A 10851-nucleotide genomic window follows, 5' to 3' on the forward strand; every position below is an offset into this window, starting at 1 on the left:
TTGTTGGAGAGCCCCATGTCGACTTGCGGGGACGATTCGTCTGCAAAGTTACCCAAAGGTGGGAACGCAGTTGAGGTAGTCCATCACAATTTTTGGAAGGCTATCTGCAGACTTCAAATCCACCGAATGCTTAGGTGCGTGCAGTTCAGGCGGAAACGCCAACATTGACTAATATTGATTGTATTGATTGCAGCTATTTAAGAACGCATCTCGTGAATACTACATTGCTTTCTTGAAGGAGGTTAAATTATCGGAGTTGGGGATTCTTAGGCAAGCTGTCCCCCTAATCGCGTCTCTCATAAGTTGATTTGGGTTATGGGCATAGTCATTACTGAAACGGTGATGAAAACATCCTTCTCACTAAATTGCCCAGCCGCCTCCACAGCAGTCCACTTGTCACCTTGTACCAGCTATGCCAGTAAGCCTTTTCTGACCGAGACATGGAGAAATTTGGTCAGCTCACATGGCTGACCTCGGGAGTTGAAGTAGCAGCCGGCGTGAATAGTCAGAGCATTGGCAACCAGATATGGGAAATATAAAATCGCGGCACGGTTTTCTAGACCCTAGGGATCATTGAGAGTGCGAGGAGAGGACTATTTGTAAACGCTGTCTAAAAGTTCCATGGTATTGTGCTTCATTCGACAGCGCAAGCCTTCTTGTTGGATATGAAGGAATTTCCCAAGGTCAGGACCGATGTCAGCCGGTGCCCACATTCAAGTTGGATGAAGAGCGAAAGACGTACTTGGATGTCCTGAGGACCCAGGTGTTGAGGAGAGGCTCACCCTTGAATTTCAGAAATACTTTCAACGACCGAGTTTTGGCGCGATGTTCGATTTTGTATGCTGGAAAATAATCAACGAGCCTCACCTCTGCCCCATGCTGATCTTAACATATTTCGCAGTCATTCAACAGGCCTCATACTGTTGAAGCGGATGAGGGACATGGGCAACAGGGACACCAACATGAGACAAGACAACGTTGTTGTGAGTCGGTTATTCTCTGCGCTCAAGTCCGAGTCACTTGAAGTGATAGAATGCAGGAACTTGTGATCAACTATCCCTTAACTTCTGCGCAGTGGAAGAGGGGGCCGGGTTTTCAGACCATGTTTGAGTGTGTTTCGAGGATACCGACGAGGAGATTTACAAGCTTCAGATGGTGTCGACTCAGACCACTGACCCTCTTGCTCTCAAACCGCGAAGCGCGGCCTATTTTCGGCAGAAATATAATGGACCAATTTCTGGGACACCTTCCAGGAGATGGTGAACAATGGCATGCGCCAGAAGGCCATGAAACGCTGCCAGAAATGATGACGGAATCGAACCGTAGAGGAATGGGTTGGCCGGATGGGGGTGTGGTCGGTCAGCTTTGCGCCCTTGTCTCCTGCCATCGTACCCCTGCATTGTCGCGATCGTCGTCATCCTTCCGTCTTGCATTGTCTGATTCTGGTTTGGCACCGTCTGGCTCTCGTCCTTTTATTTGGTAGTATTTCGTGTATTTCGCTATGCGTTATGTATATTCGTTGTTGATAGACCTGAGCTGCCAGTGTTCGTGAATTCACATGTGATTTCTCGTAAGTCCCATACATAGATTTGACTACTGATTATTAAGCAAATGCATGTCTGTGGCAGCGAAGGAACATTCCATTTCAAATATGCTTCGTTTGTTATTATTGTTAGCGCTGGCCCAGTGCGGATCGACCCTGATGAATGTTTAATGATTCTTCAAATATTCTGAACAGCGCGCGAACCTTGCACAACCAGGTCTCCCTTGAAGAAATTCGACGGGAATTCTTTCAAACAGAAAGAGTAATTCATGCCACGACAGGATATGCCAGCCGCACGACCTCGTTCTATAACACCTCCATTTCCGGAACCACTTCCTATTCGTCGCCTGGAGCAAACAGTGATTAACCGCATCGCAGCTGGTGAGGTAAAAGACATGCGCTGTATTACTATAGTCTGCACTAATCTGTGCGATATGTAGATCATTCATAGACCGGCTTCGGCCCTGAAGGAACTTATCGAGAATTCTCTCGATGCGGGCTCAACATCGATACGCGTGACCATCAAAGATGGTGGTATGAAACTCCTCTCTATACAGGATAATGGTTGTGGCATAAGGGTTCGTCATGGCTTCACTCGTGGATTTATATGTGCTTGATACAGAAAATGCTCGTAGAAAACTGACCTTCCCATCCTCGCGGAGAGATTCACCACGTCCAAACTATCAACCTTCGCGGACCTGTCACGTTTGACGACGTATGGTTTTAGGGGAGAAGCACTTGCTTCCATCTCCTATGTTGCTCAGTTATCTGTCGTGTCAAAGACAAAAGCCGAGACTTGCGCATGGAAGTCAGTAATATACCATGCGCTTCGGCATCCAGAGCTTACGATCCGGCAGGGCCGTTTACTCAGATGGCGTGTTAACTGCGCCGAAAGCAGGGGCAACGTCTGAGCCAAAACCGTGTGCAGGGAATGATGGCACCACTATCACGGTATGTATGCGCCCAGGTCCGGGGCATATGTGCAGTGCTGAGTCGAATCTTGGTGCTTAGGTTGAAAATCTTTTCTATAACACACCAACTCGTCTATCCGCTCTACGCGGCTCCTCTGAGGAATACGCTCGTATACTTGATGTTGTGACCAAATATGCAATTCACAACCCACACGTATCCTTCACTTGCAGGAAAGTAAGCGTCTGCTATCGGCGAATATTTTGGCACCAGGGCCACCTCCATATACAACGCTAATGCCACATTTAGGCAGGATCTTTATCTCCTGATGTGTCCACTCCCTCAGCCTCAACTACTGCTCAGGCTATTCGGCTACTGTATGGTCAGACGATTGCCAAGGATCTGATGAATGCGTCGATCTCGTCCTCAACTCAGTCAAGCTCCACGCCAGACTCTGACGATGACAATGAGGATTCGAGTTCCTGGTCAGCAGAAGCTCATTTCACCAGTCCACATTATCAAGGCAAGAAGACAGTTATGCTATTGTTCATAAACCGTAAGCACACAATACGTACAGCACATGTCCTCATCAACCTGCTTGTAGACCGTCTAGTTGATTCAACACGGATTCAAAAGGCTTTGGAATCCATCTACGCTGGCATCTTACCAAAGGGTGCCGCGCCGTTCATTTACTTGAGGTAGACTCCATGACTCAGTTGAACTTCGCATAGCTTATTGTCAGATGAATCTAGCTTGCATATTGACCCTCGTTCTGTCGACGTCAATGTTCATCCAACTAAACGTGAAGTGCACTTCCTGAACGAGGAGGCAATCATCGAGCAAATATCTGACGCTATGCAGAAGAAACTCGTTGAGCAGAATCAGTCACGGTCATTTGAATATCAGGTCTGGAACATCAACCAGTCTTATCACTCTTGGATTAACGATGTTGCAGACTTTGCTCACAGGCGGTGTGGCTGAGCAACATGACAAGGGTAAGAGTAAGGAGAGAGCTAAGCCTGAACAGCCAGAGAAGGAGGGTGGCACCTCGTCTTTGAGTAGAGACGACAGCTCTTCCTCTACGTCCACAGGTACATCTTCTTGATTTATAACGGAGACAAAGCTGAATAACTTTGTAGCCCCCGCTCAAGCCAAGAAGACCCTATCGCAGCACAAAGTGCGAACCTCGATGCAGGACCGTACATTGGATTCAATGTTTCCAATTGTCAACCCCACACAACCAGCTCACAACGGTGCTGGGACGAGCAATACTCCCACTGACGAGCCCATCCTGCAGCCACTGAGGGTCCGCGAGATCAAGGAATCCCAATGTTATTTGACCTCTGTTCGAAATTTACGGCAAGAAGTGCAGAGGGGTAAACATAGTCGTAAGTAACACTGACTTTCGGACATAATTTGGTTTCATATTGACGGATCATTTCAAGAACTGAGCGAGATTCTGGAGAAGCATACTTTTGTTGGTATCGTGGACATTCATCGATGTTTGTCGCTCATCCAACATTCAACCAAATTATACCTGGTCAATCATGGCGCACTCGCGTATGTACTTTTCGTGATTATGCCTTTCAATGAATTAACTATCGGCATTCAGAGAGGAGCTCTTCTATCAACTCGGCCTACGTCAGTTCGGCAATTTCAGCCGTTTGAAGCTGGAACCCCAGCCGCCACTACGAAAGCTCGTTGCTCTCGCGGTCGATGTTGAACCGGGAATCGAACGTAGCAGCATGACCAGGCCGCAGATCGTGGATGTGCGTGAACGCTCAGGTCAACCTTGATCCTAGATTGACGCAGTAGTCCATAGCACATAGTGGACACCATAGTCTCGCGGCGAGAAATGCTTCAAGAGTACTTTTCGCTTTGTATCTCGGACGAGGGGACCGTTCAGACCATTCCCATGTTACTGAGAGACTACATCCCGAATTTAGACAAGCTCCCACTCTTCCTTATGCGACTTGGCCCTCAGGTGAGCAGTTGCCATTCGACTGAATTTAATATTGCAGTGCCCTGACTTTCTTGCCGCAAGGTCGCATGGACTTCCGAAAAGGAATGTTTTGAGACATTCCTTCGTGAGTTGGCGTTCTTCTATGTCTCAGAGCCTCTGCTTCCTGCTTCAGCGGAGGCGACGGGCGGCGAGGAGAAAGGCGAGGAGAAGGCGATGAGGTGGCAAATTCAGCACATGCTGTTCCCAACGATGGCGCGGTACCTCGTCCCACCGAAGTCGCTTTTGGACAGGGATGTAGTCCAGGTGGCGAACCTGCCGGATCTGTACCGGGTTTTCGAGCGTTGCTGATGCTTTAAGTACTACTTACATAATCTGAAGATGTTTTCGTGCTCATTGTTACAACTACTTTAGAACCAATATAATCCCTATTAATGCAACGTGCACTGCTATCCTTTGAGTTTTGTATGATCTGTGTTCTGTGATAAGCAGCTAATATTCTCGGTATCCTAGTGAGACTAAGTGCAAAGCTAGAATGAACTAATTCCTGGATGTTGCAGTGAAGAGAGCGATAAATCAGGTGCCAGTGGCGGAGCTGATCTTCCAACGGACTCCGGTAGCACCTACCAGAATGTATGATATCGACACTGCAAAGACATTATCCGAGTCCTATCAAAAGGCACGCGAAAAGCATTGGAATTGTGCAATAAGATTTTAAATAACGCAATGTAAGAATCTAACCCTTTTCCATAGCTGAGAGTAGCCTTTTGCCTTTCTAAAGCTGCGAAAGGCGCATTTATCAAGCCTTCCACTAGGTCATAAAATTCGATTTCTTGAGTCTCGAAAAGGGTCCACTTCCTCTTAATGGAAAGGATGGATTCTGTGTTGTGCGAGCCTCTGCATCTCTGTTTGCTAAGTACGAGTTGTGCGTCGTGCATACAATTGCGGATGTATGTAATCTGATACTTAACGGCCCGCACAGATTTTGCCCTGCGCCAGAGGCTATCCCAAATTGGAAGGTTTGTGACTGTCGCAGCCACTCGACCTCCTTCGCTCGCTTTTGGACAACGATAACGCATTCCCGTTACTACGTGCTAGCCGTATGAGCTATACTAGAGGTTATTCTGACGAGAATGTGCAGCCTATGTCCTCTCTCCTTAAGACATCCATACCGTGGACAAAAGGCTACTTCGCGTTCCCTCCACCCGCTTCCGATAGTCGTACGCATTTCGCGTCTGCGACCAACCAACTCATAGCGGAGGAACCACGCGTACTTCAAGAACATCTAGAACGGGCCAAGCTTGTTGCAGAAGCTACATGGAAAGAAGAAGCTTGGCAAGAGCGCTGTCGCCGCGACGCGCAACGGCGCACGGAACGCCTTGAACGAGAGCGCACTGAAGCACTGGTTGGCGAGATGGCTTGGGTACGAGCGGGCGGTTCTCTTCGTGACGCGCTCGGACGTCGGGATGTGGTGCGTACAGAGCAACTGCGCGCAGAGATCCGCCTGCTGGATGAGGAACAACGGCTTATGACGCGGTGGAACGCGTACGAGACGCGCTGGCGTACACTCATTGCAGCGACTACACCTATCTCATTTGCAGATATACCATGGCCAGTGATTCATTCACCGCACTCGATGGATGAGCTTCATTCAGGTGCCGTTGAAGAGTTTCTACTAGCTCCCCTCCGCGTGCGTGGAAATACTATCACCAAACGTGAACGGATTAGGGCGTCGATCCTCAGATGGCATCCGGACAAGTTGTCCGTTCTGTTGCAGAGGGTGGTGCAGGAGGATGCAGATGTGGTACGAGAGGGGGTCAACGCTGTCTTTCGATATCTCAAGGCGCTGCAAGATTCTATCGGGAAAAACTAAATGGGGGCGTGTGTTGTCTGGACTGGACCTGGATGTGTTTTGTGTTTTGTTAGGACGTCGTCCTTCGCATTGTACTCAATAGCCACAAGACCACAATATGACGATCACAATTTAATGCCAAGTATTTGCCGATACTAAGTTATTTGGATGTTACCTTGTGAACTGTTCTATTGTTTACGACCGACTACATAGTACAATCCGTAAGCTTATATTATCTTATGTGTAGTCGCGTGACGTGAAGTGTCACTGAACGCGTACGCGTCGCGTCCATTACCTCCACCCAGTCCTCTCATTGCCGTGAACAGCTTCCACTATGCCCGAGCCAACAGTAGCTATTCCAGTGACCTCGGAAGATCCAAAGAAGAAGAAGCAGAACGAAAAAGAGAGCACGGATGAGCAGACAGACCCTAAGAAGAAGGGAGAAGAGAAGCAGGGAGAGGAATTGGTACGTTTGTGAATGGGTGTTTCTGAAGTGATATCGACCATAGACAATACACAGTCAGAGGAAGATCTTCAGCTCAAGAATGAGTTGGAGATGCTTGTAGAACGTTTGAAGGTACGATGCCTTGCTGTAAAGTAACGTCCGTTGGACTTCAATATTGCCTAGGAATCCAATACCAGTCTGTATCGACCTGCGCTCGAGACATTGCGAACATTAATTAGAACTTCGACATCGTCTATGACATCCGTGCCTAAACCTCTCAAATTCCTCCATCAACATTATCCTGGTCTGCAGACACTATATGAAGCATGGCCACCTTCGGATGACAAGGTTAGTTCAATAAGTTCCTTGTGGGTTTTACTCATCTAGTTCCAGAGTCTATTTGCCGACATCCTATCCGTCCTTGCCATGACTTATTCCGACTCCGAACCTCGAGGGACCCTCCGCTACCGTTTGCTCTCGGCTTCGCTTAGACCCGAATCATCGCCATTGACTGATCCTGGCCTATGGGGACATGAATATGTCCGACACCTCGCCGCTGAGCTCGGAGAAGAGTATAGCGCACGAACATTAGGTGAGGATGTAGAGGTAGAGGAACAGACAGAGGCGAACCTTGATGGCGAGGACAAAGAGAAAGAGGGCGACCAGAAGGAGGTGAAGAAGAAACCTGCGGTTGTTCCGGGTACCACGGATGAGCTGCGGTCACTGGCCATGGAATGCGCGACCTTTTTGCTGCACCATAATGCAGAGCCGGACGCCGTGGATCTGCTGCAGGAGCTTGAGATTGTGGACCGAATAGCGGAGCTTGTTGACGAGAACACATACGAGCGAGTATGTCAGTATATGATTCGGTAGGTTTACAAATTGAGAGTAGAGTGCCCACTAACGTATCTTTGCAGATGTGTCAACTTACTTCCTACGCCAGATGATCGTGCCTTTCTGAAAGCTGCGCATAGCATATACGGACAGCACAACAAATTTCCGCAAGCGCTTTCACTGGCAATACGACTGGGTGACCCGGAGCTCATTCGCCGTGATTTCAATGCCCCTGCGAATCCCCTCATGAAACGTCAACTTGCCTTCCTTTTAGCTCGTGCTCAGATTCCTCGTGAATGGCTAGAACCCCAGGCGAGCGAGGACGGAGCTGAGGACGGCGAGTCTGAATTGCCGGAGGATATTATAGACTGCCTATGCAATACGCACTTGAGCGAGCACTTCCGTGAATTTGGAAAGGAACTAGGTGTTTCTGAGGCGAAGAGTTTGGAAGATGTCTACAAGTCACACCTTGAGAATACAAGTGCGTCGTGATTTTGTTCATATCATGGCCCGAGGATCATGCATTGCTCATGTATTGTGCGAAGGATCGTCCACAGCCGCAAATGTAGATTCAGCGCGAGGTAACTTGGCTGGCACCTTTGTCAACGCTTTCGTCAACGCTGGTTTCGGAAATGACAAACTTATGGTTGAGGCGGAGGAGGGCAACAGCTGGATCTATAAAAACAAGGATCACGGTATGCGTGATTTCCATTTGTCTCTACGAAATACTGATTGAAAGAATAGGTATGATGAGTGCCGCGGCCAGTCTAGGACTTAGCTTGCTCTGGGACACAGATGTTGGTCTGAGTCACGTAGATAAGTATACTTACTCTGCAGAAGAACACATCAAGGTGGGCTAGCAATGCTTGTATTGATGACTTCCAACAACTGAACGTGATTAGGCCGGTGCTCTTTTGGCAACAGGTATACTCAACACGGGCGTTCGGACAGAAGCCGATGCAGCCCTTGCATTGCTAGGTGATTACGTAGAAAACAAGTCTGTTCCCCTCAAGACTAGTGCGATCACTGGTTTGGGCCTTGCATATGCGGGTTCCCATCGCGAAGATATCCTCCAACTACTCTTGCCCCAAGTTTCAGATGATGCAGTTTCAATGGAGATTGCCTCACTAGCTTCGCTTGCTCTTGGTTTCGTTTTCGTCGGTAGTGGTAACGGAGAAATTGCGAGCACCATCTTACAGACACTAATGGAGAGGGAAGACAAGCAGCTCGAGGAGAAATGGGCACGGTACATGATCCTCGGACTGGCGCTGCTATACCTAGGTAAGCATGATTGTCAAAAAAATTAATTGCTTAGTAGCAGACCTACTGTTGTCTACAGGCTTGCAGGATGGTTCGGACGCAACCATCGAGACATTGAAAGCTGTAGAGCACCCGATCTCGAAACAGGCTGTGGTGCTGGTTGACATGTGTTCATATGCTGGCTCGGGCGAAGTATTGAAGGTTCAGTCGATGCTGCACCTATGTGACGAGCATATCGTAAAGACGACAAAGGATCAAAAGGACAAAGACAAAGATGCGCCCGAGGAGCCTCCTCAAGATGACACCTTTCAAGCCTTTGCGGTGCTTGGAATCGCACTGGTAGCGATGGGCGAAGAAGTCGGCGCGGAGATGTCGATGCGAACACTCAATCATCTGGTATGTGTCTAATTTTGACACCGCAAAATATTCATGGTTACATGGCTGGCGGTAGATGCACTACGGCGAGCCCGTTATTCGTAAGACAGTCCCACTTGCGCTAGGTCTTCTCAGCGCCTCAAATCCCCAGCTTCCTGTTCTGGATACGCTTTCAAAATACAGCCACGACAATGACCTTGCCGTGGCACTGAACGCTATCTTCGCGATGGGCCTTGTCGGTGCAGGGACGAACAATGCACGGTTGGCACAGATGTTGCGACAGTTGGCAGGCTACTATTACAAGGAGCCTGACTGCCTATTCATGGTGCGGATAGCGCAAGGGCTGGTGCATATGGGCAAGGGCACGATCACAATCAACCCATTCTTCTCGGATCGGAATATCATGAGTAGAACAGCCGTCGCTGGCCTGCTGGCAACACTGGTCGCGTTTACGGATGCCAAAGGCTGTAAGCTCGTCTTCTTCATGGTCAACATGAGGGTACTTAAAACACGAATCCAGTTGTGCTGGACAAGTATCACTGGATGGTGTACTTCCTTGTCACTGCGATGTACCCAAGGTTCCTAATTACTCTGGACGAGGAGCTCAAGCCCTTCCCTGTGACTGTACGGGTTGGCCAGGTGCGTATCTTCAACCTTACTGGTGTGCTGGTAAGGCTAAGCAGCCGAATGTAGGCTGTTGATGTAGTCGGCCAGGCCGGCAAACCACGAACCATATCTGGCTTCCAGACGCACTCAACTCCCGTCCGGATAGGCACGACGGAGCGGGCAGAGCTGGCAACGGAAGAGTTCATACCATTTGCTCACGTCCTAGAAGGTTTCGTAATTCTCCATAAAAATCCTGGGTACGAGAAGGAAGACAAAATGGAGCTGTAGATATTGTTGTCACCTTAATCTAGTTTTCTATCGCTTTGAGACGGACTTCAGATCGATGTAGATTGGCCGATGAGCTGCAAGTAAGAATGTATCCCCAGTGTGCACGTTGCAATGGACAGGCGCTGTTGGGACCGAGGTAAGATCGAGTGACTACCAGTGTACATATGTACCACCACCTCGGCCGTTGCCGTGGCCATGAACAGAAGGGGTCACGGCGGACGAGGAGATTGTACGAGCACAAAATGGCCTGATCCTTCTCGGCGGCTTGTCCACTTATTCCAGCATTCCCCGAATAACCTGCGCACCGACATTCTCCTCACCAATGGCCGCAACTTCAGCAGTAACCGAATCTCAGCAGACCAACGGTTTCCCGCTGCTATCCTCAGACAAGTATCGCGGGGCGGTTGTCGAGGTATTGCATATTCTGTAGGTGGAACACTATGCAACATGCTCATTTTCTTTCGTAGGACTTGCAGCTACCACCTGCCTTTGCGCTGCCTTCTGAAGAGGTTGTTTCTCGAGCCATAGAGCTCGCCTACGAACGAGACTTCTCCTACATCCCGTGCGTGGTCTGTTCTCGCGCAAGAGACCAAGCGTTCGCTCATTTCGCGTTGCTCCAGTATACTCGACCGCAAGCGCAAACCGCTGGGATATGTCGACGTCGCGAGGCTGAAGGAGAAGTGGGAGGCGGGGGAGGCTAATCCAGTGCGTGTGTCGTCCTCTCAAAAATTCGAGAAGAAATACCTAAGTCGCCGCTTATTCCCCCCCCCCCCCCCAAA

At 49.1% G+C, this 10851-nt stretch overlaps 3 protein-coding genes across 3 annotated transcripts; all 3 read left to right on the plus strand.

The window, feature by feature from the left end:
* Positions 1–1812: 1812 nt before the first annotated feature.
* Positions 1813–4763, plus strand: FIBRA_06924 (uncharacterized protein; the record flags this gene model as incomplete). Its single annotated transcript, XM_012328629.1, has 14 exons — positions 1813–1929; positions 1984–2121; positions 2179–2351; positions 2401–2494; positions 2555–2689; positions 2762–3008; positions 3057–3150; positions 3205–3358; positions 3408–3543; positions 3592–3840; positions 3898–4012; positions 4065–4221; positions 4275–4436; positions 4497–4763. The coding sequence occupies 14 exons, from the start codon at positions 1813–1815 to the stop codon at positions 4761–4763; spliced, it is 2238 nt and encodes a 745-aa protein (XP_012184019.1).
* A 793-nt stretch (positions 4764–5556) lies between these two features.
* Positions 5557–6285, plus strand: FIBRA_06925 (uncharacterized protein; the record flags this gene model as incomplete). Its single annotated transcript, XM_012328630.1, has 1 exon — positions 5557–6285. The coding sequence occupies one exon, from the start codon at positions 5557–5559 to the stop codon at positions 6283–6285; it is 729 nt and encodes a 242-aa protein (XP_012184020.1).
* Positions 6286–6598: 313 nt separating this feature from the next.
* On the plus strand, positions 6599–10072 carry FIBRA_06926 (uncharacterized protein; the record flags this gene model as incomplete). Its single annotated transcript, XM_012328631.1, has 12 exons — positions 6599–6730; positions 6785–6841; positions 6893–7057; positions 7103–7566; positions 7627–8024; positions 8089–8238; positions 8288–8394; positions 8446–8824; positions 8883–9199; positions 9255–9645; positions 9699–9817; positions 9872–10072. 12 exons carry the CDS (start codon positions 6599–6601, stop codon positions 10070–10072), a joined length of 2880 nt encoding a protein of 959 aa, XP_012184021.1.
* Positions 10073–10851: the final 779 nt, after the last annotated feature.

The sequence above is a fragment of the Fibroporia radiculosa genome (genome assembly GCF_000313525.1).
Source record: "Fibroporia radiculosa TFFH 294 genomic supercontigs, scaffold9638, whole genome shotgun sequence".
NCBI lineage: Eukaryota > Fungi > Basidiomycota > Agaricomycetes > Polyporales > Fibroporiaceae > Fibroporia > Fibroporia radiculosa.